Source organism: Coturnix japonica, chromosome 1 (genome assembly GCF_001577835.2).
Source record: "Coturnix japonica isolate 7356 chromosome 1, Coturnix japonica 2.1, whole genome shotgun sequence".
NCBI lineage: Eukaryota > Metazoa > Chordata > Aves > Galliformes > Phasianidae > Coturnix > Coturnix japonica.
This window is the reverse complement of record NC_029516.1, coordinates 132,227,705-132,251,096: the sequence shown is the minus strand read 5'-3', so window position 1 is coordinate 132,251,096 and position 23,392 is coordinate 132,227,705. Positions and strand designations below refer to the sequence as shown.

At 35.1% G+C, this 23,392-nt stretch overlaps 1 protein-coding gene across 1 annotated transcript in view; it reads left to right on the top strand.

Moving 5' to 3' along the window:
- The window catches only part of GPC6 (glypican 6), a 697,205-nt gene that overhangs the window by 347,719 nt on the left and 326,094 nt on the right, over positions 1-23,392 (top strand). Inside the window, exon 3 of the mRNA XM_015851542.2 lies at positions 17,139-17,530. Coding sequence (XP_015707028.1) covers positions 17,139-17,530 — 392 coding nt within the window. The remainder of the gene's footprint in view (positions 1-17,138; positions 17,531-23,392) is intronic.

Sequence of the window (23,392 nt, the reverse complement as noted above, 5' to 3'; positions counted from 1 at the left end):
GACTTATTTAGGAGACAGAACAATATCTTCAGTAAAATATAAATACTGTGGGACTGATAAGGATAAGTATGGAAAAGAAATATTGTGTTATGTTAATAGCTCCTTCTTGAAGCTTTAGAATGTTTTCTTGGTGGGAAAAACTGAGGTACACTCAATCCCTTCACATCACCCCAAGTTTCATCTTTTCATCTGAGCTATCTGCATAGATCAAGTCATTGATAGGGCTGAACAATCTAACTTACAATCTGTAGTTTAACTTTTCCTATAGGGAGAGAACACACACTGGGTGTGATTGTCCTTACCATGTATATTGCAGATATCTTTATCTCTTCTAGTCACTCTTTTTATTTTTATTGTCAGTGAAGAGTTTCAGGGTGCAATTTATATGTTCTTAATGTGTAAACAACGTTAGGTCAAATCAACTGCATTCTGAGTATCTCAGTAGCACTGTGTGACTGACTTAAAAGGGACCGTTCTGTGACCAGTTTGGGTATAAATGTCAGTGCCTGCAGCATCCAACATTGGAAGGGACGAATGCAAACATATAAAGTCACAGATCAAATCAGTTGGAGGGGAGTGCATTCCTATGTTTGTTCCCAAACTCACTCTGTATCTTGCAGTACAAACATAGATTATAAAAAAGTGAGTACTATATAACCTATCCTGTTTCATGAACTGTGGTACTGAAAACATCATTTTCATACCATTTGGAAAGCAATCACATGGTCAATGAACTGCACAGAATTAGCGCAGGTATCACCTCATATGTATACCTTCTATGAAGGGGTTCTGCATGTGTAGGCTTTCATCTAGGCACACTTCCCCCCCAACACAGCACAGTTTACACTATCTGAATATATAGCAGAATAATAATAAGCAGAATTATAGTTGAGAGGAAAATTTGAGGAGTTTTTACCACTTTTATTGTTTTATCCATTTGATTTTGTTTTTTCTTGTTTACAAGTTGGTCATTGTAATCTAGATGCTTTGCAATAATATCAGAGATCACTGAAGCAAAGTCTGCTATATATCACACTCAGGAAACAAACCATTAGGATATAAAATAAAATAAAATAAAATAAAATAAAATAAAATAAAATAAAATAAAATAAAATAAAATATAATAAAAAATAATAAAATAAAATAAAATAAAATAAAATAAAATAAAATAAAATAAAATAAAATAAAATAAAATAAAATAAAATAAAATAATAAAATAAAAGGGGAGGGGGATAAGAGAATCATAAGAGGTTAAGAACTCTTAACCAGTAACTGCCTACAAATGTTCAAAGTACTGTTGAAGGTGATGAATAAAGAAAAACTACTAGTATGAAATAATGGATCAGTTATAATTTCTGACTACATATTTGTAGAAACAAGCATTTTCTTGTCAACCAGGCACTTTTGGAAAGAAATGCACTTTTTCATATTCAGCCTACATAGTGTGAGAAGAAGCTTACAATGCATGTTATTCCAGGGCATTGAGTTTAACAGTCAAGATTTTTAACATTATTTTTATTGTGGCATGAAAAGATTTGCAATTAAAGTTTACAGTTGAGTATCTAAGTAATGATAGCCTTAAAGATGGCAATGAATCTGTTGTCATGCCTGTTTTAAACACTCATAGATTTATGGGTTCCTGCATTTTTATGAGAAAGATCTATAACTGTTCTATCTGATTGATGCACATTTCTATATTTTATGCACACTTACTAAGATTGCTGTGGCTATGCCAATGTAAATAAAAGTATATAATATTGACTTTAAAAGTTACAACTGTAGCACATGCATACACATGAGAGACAGAGCATAATATGGAAGGTATACAACAACACCACGCTAATCAGTAGATTATTATCTGCTCTACCCAAACTTTCAAAGCCACATAATTTTATAAGTGTGGAATTGTTAGTCGTGTAGGTGATGTGTCATTAAGTTACACTGAGAGGAAAATGGGAAAGAATCAACTGCTTTGATTCCTGTGACTCCCTCGGCAAAGTTCAGGTTGTTTCAGACCTCTTCCTGAGCTCCTAGGGTTTTGTTTAATTGTCTGTTTGGGCTGGATTTTGTGTGTGTGTGGTTTGTCAGTTCATTTATTTATTTTATATATTTGTTTAAAGGAATACACATATTTCCTTTAACTTCATGGTGGTCTTCATTATTTTGGACAGTGATGGATGAGTGTAACCCTTTAAAATTGCAGACTCCAACTCCAAAAGGATAGTGTGAACAAACTTCTTGCAATAATATAATATAAACGTTTGTAATTATTTTCTTTATGCTGTTCATTTTTCTTCTGTCTATGAACTTGTTGTATTTTGAATGTTTCTAGAAAGCCTTCATGGAAAAGAGAACAGCATGCTCTACCAAAAATTAGAAGCATTTGATTTTTATATCACATTTACAAATCATCAGATCAGTAACAGAAGTAGTTAAATATGTTTAAGAAGAATTGGCTACTTTATTTCTCACCACAGTGACATTTAGAGACACCTTCTTTAGAGGTTTTTTTCTGGAGAAAAGTTAGAGTAAATAGAATCAGTGAAAGAATTATCTTAGTTTATAGGCAGGACAGAACTATAGAACTGTGTCTGGACAGGGCTCCGAGCAAACAGATCTAGCTATAAGTGTCTGTTCACTGAAGGAGGTTGGACTAGATGACCTGTAAAGATTCATTCCAACTCAAAGGTTATTTCCAGTTCAATTACTATTCTATGGAATGAAAGCAGAATGGGGCAGCAAATGAGAAGAAGAGCTGATAAATTTGAAGAGCAGGTAGCATTTCTACACTTTAGAGGACCAATAGCTTTTTTGTGCTCTGATCCTTCCAAGTGTCTCATTGTTTACCAAGTTAATACTCAGTAATTACCAAGTTAAGGTGCATGACAGAAAGTCTCCCATATCACATCATTATGGCTCACCTCAGAAATTTAAAATTATTTCATTAGCAGTTTCCTAAAAGACTGGATAAAAAATAAACATCAATTTGGCTGTCAGTTCAGAGGTCAATATGTTACTGGACAAGACAGGGAAGAAAATAGCTTTCAGGGCCCCTCTGGGCTTCTTTCAGAGGATAATATGACAGTTTGTAACACCAGAAACACTTGCACAGTTGATTTTCTGAGCTTTTAAAAACTGTGCATAAAATTGTCTTTGATAACAGCTGCCACAATTACTTGTTATCGTAATGAGATGGTGTCATTCTGTAGTTTAATCTAGGATTGATGTATCATTTGAAGGGCAGAAATTCACCACCAGACTCATGCTTGTTTGTTTTCCTCAAGTGTTTAAGGTGTTTTTTTCTTGTTATTTGAACTGTCAAAGATTTGTCAGAGATGTGAAACTAAGGTGATGCGTTTCTTAAGTGAAAGTTTACTGACAATGTGGTTTTTGGTTCATCAGAACTTTTTCCAACACTTGCTCAAATGCCTGTGGCCAAAAAAAAATTGATGTCAGAACATTGTGCTAACAGGAATCATTGCCAAATGATAAAATATTAATTCTTTTATTTTATATGCAATTATGAGAGAAGAAGCAATTATCTCTACTTTAATTGTTTCATAGATGAGTACAATTATGATGTTACTCATTCCATTTGCGGACTGAATGTAAAAAATAATATCCACATCATATAGTCAGAGATTTCATTTTAAAGTAAACCTTACCAGTGTTAGATATATTAAAGCAATAAAACAAGAGATTAAACTTTCATAAACAATAAGAGCTCATTGTTTTGTAAATGGATGTATAATAACGCCTTTGTAGCTCAAATGAAACCATAAAACTGACTGGGCCCCTTAGTCTTCCTGAAAACTTTTGATTTATCTTTTTAATCATTTGTTAATGCTTTTTTATGGCAATTAGGTATTGAAAATGGGCTCCAGTCTTTTTGCTGCATTACTCTTCTCTTATTGAACTGCTGCCACTTCTTTATGATGACAAACAATTTAGGGGTGAAAAAAAAAACCACAACAACAACAAAAACAATTGAATTGTATGCAGATCCCACACTACAGGAGTTTATTACTAATGAATAAAGCAATCACTGCCGTTGGAATGCGAGACATAGCTTTGCCTGTGATATGTGCAGCAGAGAGTAAAACAGTAGGTATGGCCAATACGTAACTGTGGCTTCTGAAAATCCCTGATTTCTTCCACATTCTTCAACTATGTCTCATGATCAGCTATCTTATTTTCTTTTTCTTTTCTTTTCTTTTTTTTTTAACTTCTTTTTTTCTTTTCTGCCCCGTTATTTATTTGGTTTTTTACTTGGGGAAAAAATAAAAGAGAAAAAGATTGAGAGGGGTTGCTCAAGGCTAGGCAGTGTTAGCAGTACCTTCTCTGTCCCCCTCATCATGTTATGGCTTCAGGGCTAACAGGAATAAAGAGTGTGAAGAACAACTTTTGTCATTGAACAAATCTGTTGACTCAAAATGCTTTTTTTTTTTTTTTTTTTTTTTGTGGCCACTTCTGAGAGTAGAACAGCACTCCAGAGAAAACTGAAAGAAGAAAAGTAATAACAGTGGTATTTCACTTCTTATTTCCCACTTCAATCCACCCACATGGAAATATTATTCATCTCTATGTCATCAGTCTACTAAGAAGAGAGAATTTTAACCTAGGGATATTTAAATGCTGACAGAATAAAGTCCCTTATATTTTTAAAGCCTAAATGCTTTTTCCCCCCTTTGTTTTTCATTTCCAATATCTTGTCTTCCTGTTTTTATTAAACTATTTATTGAATTTCATATGAATGTGTTAGAATGCATTATTTTAGTCTCTCGCATTAATTACTATCTTCATCTATTTCTTTTCTCTTTTCCTGACAAGTGTAATTAGAATGGCTGTGCAAATAAATTCGACCTAAATGTAAACCAAATAATTAATATTTAGGTATCACAAAAGAAGATAGCAAATTGCAAAACAGCATAAGCTTTGATTTTTTTGAATTTTTGTTTGATTTTAGATGATCCACAAATCATGTCAGTCTATCTTTATGTTGCTGGAGTACCTTTTTGGTGTATGATATTCATTTAAATGCTGATAGTTGTGTGCTGCTAGTGTAATAGAGAATTAATATAGAGAAGTTTCAGGGCTGAGAGTGGGATTTTTCCTTTCATTTGTCTAAGCTACTGACACTGCTTGGGTGTTGCTTTTGTGGCATATAATTGTTTGTTTTTAGTTAAGCTGGCATTTTGGTGGGTTAGCAGTGCAGATAATAACAGATGACAGTTCCTTTTGTGGAAGTTAAGAACTAGCTCATTAATTGTTATTATGTTAAACTCTAGAGGAAACCTTGTAATTAAACCACAAAAAGCTACATTAACATTATGTTAAGGGTGTGACTTAATCCCAGAAAATCAAGAAAATTCAAATTTAACAATGAAAAGCATGATGTTTTAGGCCAAGTGTTCCTCTGAAAGCACTGTCTATTATTGTTGTTTCTCATTAGAACAGATGCATTTAAATCAAATTAAGTCTTTACACTTTTCTTCCTTTTGACTCACAGATCAGGCTTTTTATTTGGATCTAGGTCTAATGCTAGTATATCTAGCATTACAATTGAAACAGACAACGAGCTCCTTAGTAATTCTTTCATTTGCAAGTATATTTCCTGGTAGTCTACTGGAGTACAATATTTCTGTGTCAGATTTTGATTTACAATGAAAAAAAAAACCAAACAAAAAGCAACAGACAAACAAACAAAACATTATTTCTTTACTTCCTTTACTTCTTTGGAAGAAGAGGTACCAGATATTTCAAGGAATGCTTTTCTGGAAGCTAAGATTTTCCAAGTTTAAATACCCACGTTATTTTGGACATTACTTTAAATGGTTTCCACGGTCACTCCTCCCTGTCTTCTTTCACGTCTCTTCAACTGTTTTATCTCACCTGTATGTACTGACCGAAGATTTCAAACACATGTGCAGACATCCTATTGAGATGAGGTACACCTCTAAAATTTATGTAGTGCAGTATTTGTGGTAATTCCGTCATTGGTGTGGAGTGCTGTCCAAAGAGGTTCCCTAACACCACACCCTCCATCCCAAGCCTTGTCTCTTCGAGAGGATCCACCTGCAGCCCAGATGGTTTGCTTACATAACCCTCCCTGTGGAAGCTGGTTAGGAGCCTTGATATTCCTAAAAGGGCAAGATATGCTGTAGCTCCATTCTGTGTAAACAGTTTTGGTAACATGTATTTAAATTCTCTATTCTCTAGTCTGAATGTTTGAATGGCAATTTTATAGCCTATTTTGCATCTGTCATGGGTAGAAAATTACACATACCTTGATCTGAAAAATTCACGCCCTAAATCAGAAAGAGACTCCTTCAACTTCAACATCCTTCTATCTCATATGCCTGAAGATTACTTTCACATACATTTACAGAAAAGTAATGTCCAACACTTAGTCTAAACAAGAGACAGAAACATATATGTGCATCATTTCATTACTAGATCAGAAGATTACCATGTAGTTAGTTATTTCTTTGGCAAATGAAGTTATTTCTTCTTAAAAGTATGCATTATCAAATTACTTTCAAGAGCTTCTTACTATAGGAGACAATAATGTCAAATGAACTGTGTCTATTAAAATATATATATGTGTATATATTAAAATATTTAGAACTCAATCATGAAATTTAAACATTGCCAATGGGTTCCAGAGGTATGACTGCAGTTCTAGGAATGGACTTGATTGTGAGCTGCCAAAGACAAAACCTTCATTTTTCATGTCATTCTAAGGCTTTAAAACAGTAAAAGAAAAATTAATGTTACTTTCTAGTATCTAGATTTCACTCTTATTTCAGTACACATTTTAAATGCATATTCTATCAAATTTCTACCACTTAGTTGTTATGCAAGCTTCTCAACCACTGATTTTTAAATATAATAGTGGTCCTTCCCTTGGGAAGCTGAAATAATGCAATCTTATCTGAAAAAAAAGGTTAGTTATTCTAAACCCCTGTTCATCTTTAAATGCAGAAATTAAATTCTGTAGAGGAAAGACAGTTCTAAATATTTTTGAGAGGGAAAAATATTAATTCCTAGAGCATACAGTTTTGCAGTGTTGTCCTGGAAAGAAGCATACCATGTCCCTCTAGCTTTCTCTGACTTTTCCTGACTGCTTTTAAGTGAGCTTCTGGGGTGTTTCATCTGCTTTTCCTCCTCTCTGCCCATCTCTCAGAGAGGTGTCTTGCTGCTAGCATCTGCTCCCACAAACCATGCCCAGCCTCCTGGCTAAATTGTGCTATTGTTTGCGTAGACTTTCATTTGCAATCTCCATCAGGTGGGTTATTCTATTTTACTATTACCTCCTTAAACTACAGAGCTACATTCTCTAGTACTTCTGAATAGGTGCAAGCTACAACCTCAGAGGCTGCAGAAACTTTCACCTACTTTACTTCATAGGATCCCAAATTGATGTATGGGTCACTGAAGACAAAACCTGTCATCCAGAGGAATCTTGTCTCAGTACCTGTAATAGTCACATCTTTGCATTTCTAAACATCCAACATAAATATTTAATATTTAAACACATTTACAGAGGTGTGCTTGGCTATTACATTAAAAATGGTTCCCTAGAAGCTGCAGATCTCTTAATTCATAGCTGCTCTACTTATTGTACAGTTGCCATGATGCTAGCAAGAATTTTTGCTCTGTGATCAAAATGGTGTTTAAAATTCAAAGCATTCAATATGCTTATTGTTACTGTAATTTCTATGTCTTTCTGTAAATGTTAAGAAAAACTTTTCCACCATCCTAGCCACAGACCTAAGATGTACTTTTAGCAAAGTTGTCAGTTGCATGCTGAATGAATATCTTAGTATATTTGCTGAAGCTAGACCCTTGCCGAACTCTGCCTGTTGGGGCCCACTTAATTTGAAATAGTTGGAGCACTGCACAGGAACAAGACGCAGAAGGATACAAAAACTACATTGGCAAACGATCTGTCAAGTGACCCATGAACAAAATCGAGATTGAGTTGCCCTTTGAAATAAACCTATTTGAATTTTATTATCTCTAGAGCACCTTGTGTCTCTAATCTTGTGAAAGGTTAGTATTCTATCCATCAGAGCAAGATTAGAGTCCTAGCTGATGCCTGTGCTTGATGATAACCGAACGCAGCAGTTAGGGCTGGAGAAGAGATTCATTACCATCAGCAGTTCAAAGAAAGACTGGGTAAACAGATGAGCAGGAAAGTAGTTTCACAGTACTGACCACGTATATTCCAGGTTAGGATAGAAGAAATCAAAGGAGCAGAATGTCAGTGGAGATTTGAGCCCTTTAACAATAATCCAAATAAGGCAATGTTGTCTTACTCTTATTCTTTTATTTTGTATCAAAGATTAGCAGACCCAGAAGTCTGCTGCCTACCAGGTTGAAATGATAACCACTTCCTCTGTATATCAAGAAATATAAAAGTTAAAATTAAAGGAATAAATGAGAAAAACTTGTAAAAAAATATTCAGGATTCATGAGCAGATCAGGTGCACACCTGATAGTACAACATGCATAAGCAGAGGTGAAGGAGGCAGATTCTGTGATATTAAAAAAGAATAATCTATTTTCATTAATTCATAATTGTTCCTTCTCTTACCTGAGGTAAAAATAATTTCTCGCATTTTAAGTCTTCAAAAGCATGTGTGACATTCTAAATAAGCTTAAGTGAAGAGGCATTGTTTTTCTATGTCCTTGCTTGTCAGAACATTCCAGTTTTTATATTATTCTCTGAATTGTCTATATAATTGAATTAGTGATAGTGTGACCTCACTTCCCCATTTAAAAACAGAAATATGTTCTCTGTTGTTCTGTTGCAATGTCACTTCAGCCTATGCATTACTTCAAGAATGAAAGCATAATCTGAAGGATGAGAATGTGTATAGTTTTCTAATCTATTAGTTCTTCTTAATAGACCTGGATACTTTCCTCTGGATTTTTCATCCATCCAGAACAGATCATGTATTTACTATCTCACATTTGGCAGTAAAGAATAACAAGAGGCCCTTCAGACCTCACGCCAGTGTATTAGCCAGCAGCAAAATAACATGAGACTAAATTTTTTATTTGCTGTCAAACTTCACAGCAATGCAAAAGAAATAATAATAATAATAATAATAATAATAATAATAATAATAATAATAATAATAATAATAATAATCTGGCAGCAGCAGCAGCCAGAGCAGGGGCTGGGACACAGGGACACAGAGGGTCCTGCCCACCTCACCCAACATGGGGTGCTTTGAATTTTAAAGCAAAATTATAACAACTGCAACTACCATAAATAAGCATGGATTTGTAACGTTAACTAAATGCTTTGTGATTTCATAGAACTATAGAATTGCTCAAGTTGGGAAAGATCATCAAGTCCAACCGCAACCTAATCATACCACCCTACTTCAATTCCACATTACTACCAAGCAAAACATCTTGCTTTTTTCTGTTTTTGTTTTGTTTTGTTTGTTTTAATTAAAACATAAAGAACAGAACAACAAAAACATAAAACTGGTGGGATGTTTGAGCTTGTTTTTGTGAAAGTAACATATCAAATAGGTTCAGTGGCAGTGGTTGCCATTTCTAGTGAGTTCTCAAGGTGTTCATCAAAGATTTTTGATTAATACTGCTCATCCTGTACTTCATTTTTTAGAATAATAGTTCACAAATGTACATATTGCCCAAAAGTGATGACATGAATAAGACATGACTATGAAGTGAGGGATATTTTTCTTTGGTAAAAGAGATGTTATAAAAATCTGGTAAAGAGATATGATCAATTTTTTCTTTGAGTTGAATGTCTGATTGCAATTCTATACAGTCCTTGTGAAAATTCTCAGGTAATGTATTTATGAAATTATATTTGTTACCAATACCTTTAATGAAAATGGCAAGTGGAGCTGTGTCTGTAGCATGAGACCACCATAATGCAGCAGAGGGAGTGGGACAAAACACAAGCTGTGCTGGGCCTCACGCAGCCCACAGGCTGCAGATTAGACATGTAAGTCCATAGACATGGCAAAGAATTTTCTTTCTCCCTAACTACTGAACTGGATATTTTATAGCTTCTAGCACCAAACAGAAAAACAAAGTAGGTTCTGTATTTTAAAACCACCGTTTCACCGAGTCCCATACTTTATATATTGTTAATATCATTTCCATGAAAGCATTAAATATTTTTTCAGAAGAAACTGTGCTTACTCGTGAATTTTTTAGGAAGCGTTATGCATTTATATGAATATATATTACAAAATTCATCATTCCCAAATTCACAGGTATCCATGAGATGCTATATGTCTCTCTTTGGTCATAGATATTCTTGACAATAGTACTGTTGCAAGTGTTTAAGCACCCGGTAGTAAATACTCTAGAAGGTGGCCTTATGATTCCATGTACGATTTTGCTTGTATTTTGTAAGTACTTCACTTGGGCACTTTTCACTTGATAATGAAAGTTTAACCTTCAGAATATGCATGAACCTTAGCATATGTATGAATGACTTAAAAAGCTATCACATTGCTTCCTTTTTATTCCTAGTATTTTCTTTCTTGGTTATCCCCATAAGATCAAGGAATGTTTAGGGGCATTCTTAGGAATTTCAGCTTTTGTAATTATTTCGGAGGATGCATCAACATAAATTACCAGATGCAAAAGAATAAGAATCGAGATTCTAGTAAAGATTTCAAAAAGTATGTTTTAATAACTAATTTCATAATTTTTAAGTGAAACGGATAAGTTTCACAGAATCACAGAATCACAGAATTGTAGGGGTTGGAAGGGACCTCTAGAGATCATCGAGTCCAACCCCCCTGCCAAAGCAGGATCCCTACACCACGTCACACAGGTAGGCGTCCAGGTGGGTCTTAAATATCTCCAGAGAAGGAGACTCCACCACCTCCCTGGGCAGCCTGTTCCAGTGCTCCGTCACCCTCACTGTAAAGAAGTTCTTCCGCACATTCGTGCAGAATGGTAGTTTCATCTAATTGCAGGATTGTCTGTGTAGAATCAATAGCAGGATCAAGTTTCATTTTAGACACACTGAAGTGTTAGTAAATGAACTCTTGTCTAAAAGAAACAGTAAGTTTTGCGTTTGAAAGCTGCACCTGCATCCACTGAAGTTGTAGATAATATTCATATTGACTTCAGTGTGTTACAATAAGTTATTATAGGCTTACATCAATGCATGCAATCAGCCTTGAATGTATGACAGCTCCTTTAACTGCATATTAATGTTCATCTATGCAAAAACTTCTTTATACACTCATTTTAAATAATGCCTTCAATTATTTGTTAGATTGGGTTCACATTCTGATAATGGTGTTTGATGTGTAAATAGCAGCCTACCATTTTTTCTCACTTGTTTGATCTAACTTGTCCAACCTAGCCCAGGATAGAAGTTTGTGTTTCCTCCCCACACTCCTGCCCATTGTCTTAGCATGGGGCAGTGCTATTTGCTTTTTCTCCATGCTGCAGAGTGGGGTGTGGGTGAGGATGCAGCCTTCACATTCTCCCCTTTCCCTGGTTCTCCTTTTTTCCTTGCAACAGCCTGTCTCAAGCTTACACTGTGGGCAGAGCCTAGGAAACATACTGGGGAAGAAGTCATAGACACTGGTTGGGAGGCAAGAAAAAAGACTTTTGTGAATTAGTTTCCATTATAAAGTTTCACAGTTGTCTATGAAGTGCAGGGATTAAATAGGGGAGAGTGACCTTCACCTTCACTCATAACCTTTGAGATTACACTGACTCCTAAAAATATTAATAGACTCCTAAAAATTAATATTTAATTAATATTAAATCCAAAAGATGTCATAAGCTTATGATATTTATAGGTAGCAGACACTCTAGAAGAGGTATTAATATCCATTATCATCTAGGTCATTTCAACCATAGGTGGTTTTATCCAGGGTACAGGTAGAAAATTGCCTATTCTAAAATTTGCAAGTATAGAAGTTTCTTATCCTTAAACATGATGTTTATATACACAAAATGAGTTATGAGGACATAAAAAGAGAAGAACGACTTTGAACAGTTGAACACTGAACACTACAGAATCTGTTGTTCCTAAATGGTTCTGAAATTTGTTTCCCAGTTGTGAGCAGTGAGTATTTCTAAAGTTCAAATCTATAAGAGAATTTTAAAATTAGTTATTCAACTCACTAAAACGTAATACCAATACTCAGATAGCTTCATGCCTACAATTTGTTTGCTCTTGAATATAAATACAAATGCAGTGGCAAAAAATAGAAGGAGGAAATGATCTGGTGTAAGTATTCTCCTTACAGTAATTTTTTCTCAATCAGAAAGTAAAACTGAGTTCTTTTATGTCTTGAAAGTTTAGTTACTGTTTGGAAAAATGTCTCTGGAAACCTAAAATAAGCAGAATTGGGGGGGGGGGGAGGAAGAAAACAAAAAGAAAACAAAAAAAAACCCACAGAATTAATTTAGGTTAATTTTGATAAAGTTTCAATGAGATAAATCACAAATCTCACTACTTAATAACAACGTGGATTTTAATAAATTCTTTTTATTATTTATTTATTATAATTGTAAAATACACCTTTTCAAGCATCCTGTAGAAAGGTACCATATTCACTGGAACAGGTCTTTTCTTTATGAACAAAGAAAGAAAGAAATAGGGCTTTGAAGAAAAGAATCTGACTGTCATTGATGTACATCATTAATGTAAATGTCTTTACATAAAGGTGTCCCAAATGACAGTCAGCTTATGTGAATTCTAATATCCTTCTTAGCATCAGCTCTGTCAGTAGGTCTGTTCAAAGGCATCAAATGAATTTAGGTATCTAAATTCCATATGCTGTAAGGGCATAGGCATCTTCACAGTAAATGGCTGATTACTAAAATTCCTGAGCAACTTAAAAATCAAAACCCACAAGCAGAATAAATCTACATTGGGAAATGACTTGTATGTGGTGGTGTTAGTGTCAGTGAAGAGCGACATCAGTGTGCCACCCTGGGCAATATTTTCTGCAAAGGCTGATGAAAAATCACACAGGTATCTAGCAAGAATCTCTGTAGACTTCTCTGCAACTGTGTTGCTTTTTCGGGCAGAAGTGATACTGGATATACAGCTTACCAGATGCACCATAGAACAACATTCAAATCTAAAGATCTGCAAAATATGAAAAATGGGCAGAATGCATCATGAATAAACAAAATTGCCTTTTAGCATTTTAGTCTTAATTCTTGTGCATTTCATTTTGTTTTCAAGAATCAAGTAACAAATTACTTTTAGCTTTGCAAGTTGTTCTGCAATCAGACATTCCTTTTGCTTATACTACAGAAGGAAAGAAAATGAAGGGAACTTATTGGTCGGGGAATTAACAAAGAATATCGTCTTATGCACAGTACGACTTTACTTAGCAAATTATTTTCTCTAGATACTTGTGGTTAAATTCTATTGAAGGGAGATATTACACTTTGTCATGATGCAATATTATCACCAGTCTTGATCCACTGATGTGGTGACAACTAGCTCACAGGTTGAATTAAATTCTGACACTGGATTACCTATACTGAAATAGAGTGAAAAAGCCAGCTTTCAGTTGACAGTGTAGTATGAGAACTAAGACCCTACTTTTAATGAGAGTTTTACATACCATCTGGTAGGGGACACTAACCAGTGGTTCATGCCCTTTCACTGAGCTGTCTTATCGTAGACTAGAGGTTTAGTAACAATAAACTTTATTTGTGGAGACTGTTATCAGTCTTCCATTTAAAATGTACAAATAATGTTTAAAAATAGTTGAAGTGTTATCTATTGTTTGGAAACCCACCATTTAAGCCTAAATAGATATATATGTAATGGTTTCAAATCACATTATTCGCTTTTTCTTTTCAGTTGCTTGCAGTGTAGATCAGTACGCCTTTGACATTATACTTCTGAATTACTAAAGTAGTGGATCTGAGCTGTCTTCCTGATGAACTTCGGTCTAATAAATGGAAGCTGTATAAAAATGAGTTTGCAATGTAAGACACACCCAGGACATATTCTATCATATAAATGCATCTCCTTTTAAAATTAGTAAGAATTATTCCCAGCATTAACACTGCTCATGACAACCAATTTTGGCATAAAAAAATTTACAAGATATATATTTTCAAACACTGTGCAGCTCTGTCTTATATAGATTCTTCTCTCCAACACTAGTACTTGAGTGCCTTCTGAAATCACATTAAGCGACATGACTTATGTCTATCTCATTTTCTTTCTTTTACTTTGAACTGAAGTATTACATTATTTTTCAAAAGGTAGCTGTAAGTTGATGAAATATCATCTTTGCAATGAACATAAAATCTTTAAATTACTGTGACACCATGGAAAAAATCAGCCAGTGCAGAGGCAAGTACAATTTCTCTTGATGTAGCTGGACAAGTGCCCAGTTATGTCAGGACAGAGTAACTGTACAAGAGCAACACAAAGCATTCTACTTTCCTGATGTATGGAAGATTTCCTGGCTGAGAAAGAAAGTGATCATTCAAAAGAGTAATCATTTTGCTGGACAGGAATACATTAAGATGTTTTCTAATTAACACGACAGGGCTTCTCTCTCAAACTGAATGAACTGTCCAGTTGTGTTGGTGGTGGTGCACTGTTTTCCTAATCCTGTATAGAGGTATTGATTAAGATAACACTTAAACTCTTTTGTATCAAAGCATGTATAAGACTAATGGTCTAACTTTTTAAAGGCATAGAGACCTACGAGAAGACTTCAAATTAAATAGACATACTGCTATTCGGGGAGTACATCAGTCTTCCCAAAAAATGCAAATGTCTGGTGTCACATTTAGACTGGCATGTGATTTAAGATTGTACAGTTACTAGTAATACTTGAATTGCAGTATAAATAAAGACTGAAACCAACCTGGATCACACTGTAATGTGTGCTGTAGAAGTATGGAATAAGAGTCTAACCCTCTTTAAAAGCTTTTGTTATCCATCTTCCAAGAAACTGACTGTGAGATTGCAATATGATATGTCTGTGCAAAGAAATAAAAGGTAAACAATCTCTGACCAGAGAAGATGTCAGCAGCTGAAACTCTTATGCTTCACCGTGACAGACTTACACAACATTTCCAGATGAACAGTGACATTCTCAGCATAGCTGTGGATTGGAAGAGTCAATATTTAGATTTTTTTTACAGCAGCCCTGTGATATACACATTGTAATGGGAGAGAAATTGAGGGGCCTAGATTCACTGCTTTCATGATGGTCTTTCACAATTGACATTCTGACATACCAATATGTCAGGGTGGAAAGTGAAAAACAATATGCTTTTGTTTTTGTTTTTCACTTAAACTGGTTTGTCAGAATTAGTAGGTAATTTGAAAAAACAACAGAGAACACCTCTAAACTCTGTACTGTGGACCTCAGGTTACTCTACTTGGCAACAGAGAACAAGTTTTGGGTTGTTTTGTTGTGTTTTTTTGTTTTTGTTTTGTTTTTTAATTTTGTTTGTTTGTTTGTTTCCCTACATAAACTTTTTGGTTTATGCATATTATTTTCCACACTGAATTTATGCCATCTAAGAAGCTATGATTTTGATGACAGATTAGAATGTATTTTTCCCTTTAATGAGTGCTTTGATGTAGTGAGTGTGTTTTCAGTGTTCCATATATGCATTTTTCATGATAACCCTTTTGCAGTTATCTAGGAGATCAAAGTCTGCAACTCTGCACTATTTCTGACAAAAGGAGTTGCTCCTTTCTCAGTCTGTGCAGCCACAGCATTTGATAGAGCCAGCTTTCAAGTGATCCCTGTTGTACATTCTCCTATTTAGTGTATGCTTTTTCTTTGGTGCTCTTAAATGTCATTGTGTTTTTAGCACTGAAATGATTCTGCATTTTCATGAGTCTCTGTAGCCACAGCAGGGCTATTTATCAAAAGGGTATTCACATAATAGTATTAGCCAAGACTATAAGAAGTCAGCGTGTCCCTGCAGAGAGCACACACAGATGTGTCTATGGGCAACCACCACGTATTTAGAATCTGGCATCCTAAAGTTGGCTGTGTGATGACTCCTGCATATGTGTGAAACATTTCATAGCAACAAATACACAAGTTTTGCCAAGGCTGTTGCCATCTCTTCCATGCTGTCTGCAATGCCCGGTTTACAGCAATCATTGAACCCTTTTCCAAAGGACATTTAAGAAGACTGACAAATTGACTCTGTAAGAAGATGAGATCTGTAAAACAAAAGCAGCAGTGTTTGCTTTTGTCAGATGTGCTTTAAAAATGACCATAATCTCAGTGAATTCTTTGGGAAAACTTAAGCAACATATAGCAGATAAAGGATATTAGCAGAAGAGATGATCACACTTTTCCAAGGTACAAAGAGATTTCACAGATCTCTACTATGATTGGTATCCCACAGGCTCATTTCACAGTAATAAAAAAATTCCAGAAATCAAAACTTAGAAATAGGTAATGGTATAGGCCTGAGTAGAGAAGATGAACAGAAGTACTAAAGTATGAAATACATTTAAAAATGTAAAATCTGCAATTCCAATACAATTAACACAAATTGAAATTAGTTGTCTGACATAGATGGTAGGAGGTTCTAGTAAAGTATCTCAATACAGTAGTAGATTATTGAAAATGATAGCATTTTCTTAGTATTTCCTAACTAAATCATACTTTTAAAGGAGATTCTGCTCATTTCAAGCATTCAAGACTATTTGCAATTTAATTTTCAGCTTTATATATACAGTGTTCTTCTATACCGTAACAACTTCATCTCAATAGAACCTATCATTGCTTATTTATTTTAAATTTTTTACTATTTCAGTTCTGTCATCATATTAATGACTTGACATTTAGCATACCAGATTGAGTATACTGGCTGTGAAAGATTTTGCAAGGGGTTGGGATATCTACATTAAATAGTAAGTGGGGAGGAAGTGGAGGTACCCTCATTGAAATGATATAAGAATATTTTTGGTGTTCAGTGTTATGGTGCTACATTTTTCTACCTTCTTGGGTAATCCAGGATACACTTTGTTTTTCTTTGCCTATTGAAAATAGAATCTTATCTAAATATCTAAATGTTAACATGGGTATGCAATCAAGAAATCATTTATGCTTTACTAATATGTCTTTGTTAATGTCTCCTTATTTACTTTGCAGAATTTTTCCGAGAACTTCTTGAGAATGCAGAAAGGTCCTTAAATGATATGTTTGTACGGACATACGGCACACTGTATATGCAGAACTCAGAGGTGTTCCAGGATCTCTTCACAGAACTGAAGCGTTATTACACAGGAGGCAATGTGAACTTGGAGGAAATGCTGAATGATTTCTGGGCTCGGTTGCTGGAGAGGATGTTCCAGCTTATAAACCCCCAGTATCATTTCACTGAGGACTACTTGGAGTGTGTAAGCAAGTACACAGACCAGCTGAAACCATTTGGAGATGTACCCAGGAAGCTGAAGGTTCAAGTGACTAGAGCGTTCATTGCTGCACGGACCTTTGTTCAGGGGCTGACAGTAGGCAGAGAGGTTGCAAACAGAGTATCCAAGGTAATCTGAAAACAGAGTTTCTTATGTTTGAACTTATTTCAAATTTAATAGACAATCAAAATACGATTATGCTTGATTTGTTTTGGTTTTTAATATTGGGTTGATTTTTTGAGTTTATTCATATGTGTGTGTGTACTGGTAGACACAAACTGAGTACATGGTAGGGATAACAGTTGTATTTTATTCCTTCTGGAGATATTATGGCAATACTGACTGGAAATCATTTCCCTGTGCTTAAGACACAAGGAAATATTGATATACATCAATTTTATGTCACGTCATTAGTAATTCAAAACCAGTAGCACATATAAAAGATGATGGTTATGATCAGAATTAAATTGCTTAAAGTAAATTTATGCTGCTTCTTTCTAGGACAGCAGAGCCCTCATAGCATTCATTCATCATGCAACTGGGTGGTGGATTTCATTAGAAATGTCTAGTTCTGTTCTTGATGAGACCACTACTGACACCTCTGGAACTTGAGCTTTCCCTGAGGACAATTTGACTCACATTTATGTTAGTTTTAATTATTTATTGATACAAATATTTATGACAATTTTAGTCCCTGAGGACTACATATAATTAAAGCTATGTAATAAAAAAGCAACACATACACACAGAAATAATACTTTTGGGTACCAGAAATGTGCCTGAATTACTCTACCTTGCATTGTGATTCAAAATCAGGTATACTTATATCTGAATTACTGATCCAATTAGATGTCTGTTCTGTCATCTGCCTATTTCACGGTCCTAGACTTATGTAGTTCTGGAGCTCATTAATTCATAACAACAGCACAAGATTGAGGTAAGGGGCGGGGGGGGGGGGGGAAATAGTAGAACCACACTTAAACTCTTCCAAACAGAACAAAAACAGCACTGTTGCTGTAGGAGTGGCCTTCTGCATGTTACATATCTTGCAGCAAAGGAACTCACATCAAGTATCATTGGCAGATGATGCTGGTCTGCAAGGAGACAGATTTATCTCATGCTTATTAGAAAGTGAATATCTGCCCAGACGTTAAACTCAGAAAACAATCCAGTTTCCTGCTTTAGTACATCCACTGCTTCTCCAAGTTCTCATCTCACAATTATTACTGATTGTTCTCCTTCATTAGATAGCTTCTTGGATGTTTGGGTTTTTGTTTGTTAGTTTGTTTGTTTGGATGGGGTTTTTTTTGAGTCTTTGAATTCTGTGAGCAAAATACTTCTTGCCATTTTGTGTCACAACTTTAAAAGAAAGAACCATCAAGTGCTTAAAAAACAGAAAGAACAAATTAAAAACCAAAGGTGCCCATAATCTTTTAGAAAATAGAATAATAATCAGTTTGCTTTTCTAACAGCCCAATAACAAGTAAACGGATCAGCTGGGTGAAGCTGGGGGAAAGGAACACTGATATCACTCTAATGAGTCCAAGCATCCAAAGGATGATGGTGTAGTGGGCATGGTGTGATGGGTTGACAGTTGACTTGATGACCTTAAAGGTCTTTTCCAACCTTAATGAAGATATGATAGCATGCTTTTGTGATATTCTGAATTCTGAAGTGTTCAAGTAACTTCCATTATGAAATACTGGAATACTTTCTTCTAGACAATAACTGTATACAGGATTTTGACGTTTGCCTTTTGTAACGCTTTCTTGCATTTACAAGCCTGAGCTATTCCTCTTCATAAAAAGGACTGCTTTTCTTCATTTAAATCACAGCAAGAAGGTGAAGTAGAGTGGCAGCCGATATAGTGTCTGACGTGCTCAACATGATGAGGAAACTCTGGCTTCTGAACTTTCCTTATCCTGCATAATGTGATAGTTTGCAATTACAAATTCAGAAGCTACAGAACCAGAGCGAGTAGCAAGAACATGATGGAATTACATGGTCATTTTGCACTAAGAAGGTGGTGAATGAAATAGATAAACCTGGTTACCCAGCTAAAATTGAACTTTCTTCCTCTCAAGTCTTTCCGGGCTACCTTTCACTTTATTTTTGGCACTGTCAATTCTTGCAGTCTTTTCTAAACAATGACATGGCATTAGTATGAATTCCCAAGCCACCTAGCCTGGCTTGGGGCAGATAGAGGCTGCTTAGCCTCTGTGCACAGAATGCATAACTCTACAGCCCCAGGTTTTCTGTGAACAGCAGAGATGCCCTCATTGATGAAGTTATAAGTGAAAGTGCCTTGCTATGTTATCATTGCTGTCATTAGGAATTAGATCTTCTTGTATCAGCAGGATCAAACCATAGTAATTAAGCCACTTAATTCATTAAATATATGTGTAATTTGCAAATCTTAAACGTATTAAGGTGTTAATTGTCTGCTGAGATGTCACCTTCCCTATATACATATAAATATACAGAATGTGCAAGTGTCTCCTTTCTCTCATTACTCCAAAATGTCTAAATCTCTCTTGCTGGATTTTGGGTACAGAAAGCCTTTCAAGAATAGGGCTTATCATCAAATTGCTAAGTGATTATAAGATCCTATAATGAAAATTATTAGCTCTGTATTCATAAATGGAGCCTTGTTATAGTATTACTTGTAGATGATAACCGTAGCTCAGTAATGTTCCTGATTCATGTGTGTCCATTCATGTGGAGGGGTGGGGTGGAGTGTTATTTGTTTGTTTGTTTTTTTCATTAAAGCAGTTTTTAAGTCTTTTGAAATGCTTGTTTGTTCAAGATACAATTTCTTTGCTTTATATACAGGTACAGAGTTATGTTCTAATAGACTACATTTAGAACACTGTTTTTGGTTTTGTGAGTTCAGTGAGTTCAGTGGAGGCCACCAGGATAGTCAAGACTAGAAATGATGCACTGGGATGACAGAATGTGGTACTGGGGCTTGTTCCACCTGGAGGAGAGATGGCTCTGGGGGCACCTACCAGTTGCACAGGAGATCCAGTGAACACTTTATAGTGGGAAATGATGGGAAGTGATGGATAATAGCTGAAACAAGAACTTTCCAACAGCAAGGCTGTGCAGTCTCCATCCATGAGGGTTTAGTCCAGATCGTGTAAAGCTCTCTGAAATGACAAGGTCCTGTAGAGTCTAACCTCTAATCTTACCTGCAATGAACAGCAGGTAGGACTGGGGGTCTCCTGAGCTCTCTTCCAACTCAAAATATCCTATGATCTTTTTAAAATGTTAATTAAATTAACATTTTTACTTAAATATAAAATATTTTTGATTGAATTTCACATATAAATCTCAGTGGGTGTATTCATGCCCATAGAAATATTAACAATTACTTCTTTGAGGGACTTTGTCAAATGCAATCTTGCAGGGTGGTTGTAAAGAATTCAAGTGAGCCTATATTTGTAAGATTTATAAATATCCCATGAAGATGCATGGACTCAGACCCCATCCATGGTGCAGACCCATGTTAGCCTATATACAATCCTATTATGTTAGCCTATATACAATCCATTTGGGAAGGATGGCATCTGAAGGGATGGTCCCCATGCTGGAGCAGTGGAAGGGAGTAACCATGAAGGAGCAGCAGACAAAGCCTTAGAGACTGACCACAGCCCCCATTCCCTGTTCCCATGTGCGGTTCAGTGGGAAGAAGCAGAGTGGAGGGAATGTGTTTTAATTTGTTTTTAGTTTCTCCCTTCTCTAGTCCATTTTGCCTGGGATGATGGTAATTGGATCTCCCTCTTTTTATCTCAACCCTTGAAACCTTTCTCATTTTATTTCCACCCCCACCTCCCTGTTCTTTTGTGTAGAGAGTGCTGAGAAAGCAATGTGGTGGAGTTTAGCTGCTCATCAGGGTGAAACCACCACATGTGTACACACTCAAGCACATTTAAGGTAGTCAGCATAAAGCTCCATCATTTCTCACTTGCAATTGACTTACATCAGTGAGATTATAGTGTTGATAGATGCCATTTAAATAAGTTGGTTAGTTTGGGGTTTTGCTTGTATTTAGAATGACTTTTTTTTTTTCCTAGTATATTTCAATCACTCAAGTAGACATATTTACATTCCATCTTTTTGAAGTTGTGCAAAAAGTAGTTGAATATTTTTTTTCATAATCACAAAACTTAACTGTACATTTTAAGATTCAGAACTTCAAAATCATTTCATTTTTCATACTCATGTGTTAAAAATGTGTCAGTCTGCATTTGCTAATAGTTTTTCAAACGTCCATTGAATGCAGAATATTTTCACTGGTCTGAATAGACTTCAGCTCAATAAATTCTACACGTGATTCATGAAGTTGCGTATACATGTGAAAAAGAAATGATTTTGTTTCTTAAAGTGGGAAAAAATGAAATAAATTTATTAATTAATACATAAGAAGTGCCATTTGGGACACAGCAAATATCTGTTTAGTTGGTTATCTGTTGATTTTTTACCTCAATATCCAGTAATTCGAAAGCTAAGCAGAGCTTCTCACCTACTGTAGTGCAGATAATAGATGGTATTCTGCGTGGTAGGTGGAAAGTTGGGCTAAAATTTTCCACCATCTATTTCTTTTACCAATTTGTCAGATCCTAAAAACCCATAGAATATGTTGATCTGCTTTGTTACAGATTGGTGGAGAAAGTCATTGTTCATTTTTAAATTTTTTCCTATGAGTATTTAGCATATTCAGATGACAATGCTTTAAAATGTATTATGTTTTTCTCAACTTTTTCCTGGAGGAAAATAAAAAGAAAGCCCAAACCAACCAAACTGAAAAAATAAAAATTAAAAATAATAATAAAGTGGTGAAACACAAGCTGTTTCTTGTCCAGCGGTGATTCAGTATGAAATATATCTCATGTTGAACTCACAAACTATATATATATATAAAATATTTTTGAAGTTCCTGCCAGCTGTGATTTCCAGTAATGGGATAGACAAGGTATATGCATATTTTCATGGACATCTGACTCAGCAGGAGGTCAGCATACTTCACAATAAGATAATGATACGTTATTTTAACTCATAACAAAAGATTCACCCTCTTTGAATTGTCAATCTGTGCTGGAAAATGCAAGCAGAAAACAGAAGAGAGGGCAAAGCAGCAATTAAAATTAAGTAATTAACCATTAGAGATATGTTATGATTTAGCATTAGCTTTGGATTCCTGATATTCTTTTCCAAAATATATTCATTACAGATTTTTCAGCATTATAAAGTTTGTTGTATGGATGTCATTTATTGTTAGATGAAGAAAAGCTCTTTACTAGGCACAATTTATAGGAAGTAGAAGTTCACAGGAAAACACTAGGAGTGCAAGTAAAGGTTTTTCAAAAAATTAGGATTAAATCCCTAAGTTGAATGAATATTTGTCACAAATGTCCTGCTCCTTGGTACAAGCAGCACAGTTTTCTTAACAAATTGTTGTCCTATCAGAATAGCATTTCACTCAAATATTTTTTTCTCCATATGCATTTCATTGAGAACTTTATTAAAATAAAGAAAAAAACCACAATTTTTATGTCTCATGAACATGATTTCTGCCACTTTCATATCTTAAACAAGATAAATTAACGTTGAGAACATGAGAAAACAAACAAACAAACAAAAAACAAAAACAGATAATGAAGTATGACTGGTCAGCCCTTTACAAAATTACAGTCTCTAGACAATTGTCATTACCCTACTGCTTCTCAGAGCACTAATTTAATCCCAAACAGACTGTTACACATTCATTGGATCTTGCTCTGAAATTATCCGTCTAGTAACATGAAGTCAACATAGATCTGGGGCCTTAGTTATTGTTAGCTAGATTTGCTTTTCTTTAAGCTTTTTCTGAGTGTGGACACTTTCCACACATTATATACTGGGATAAGGACAAGAAGAATTATTCACAGTTTGACTTTGCCTTTCACACTCACAAATTCATGCTACTAGCAATCAAAGTAGCTTTTATAC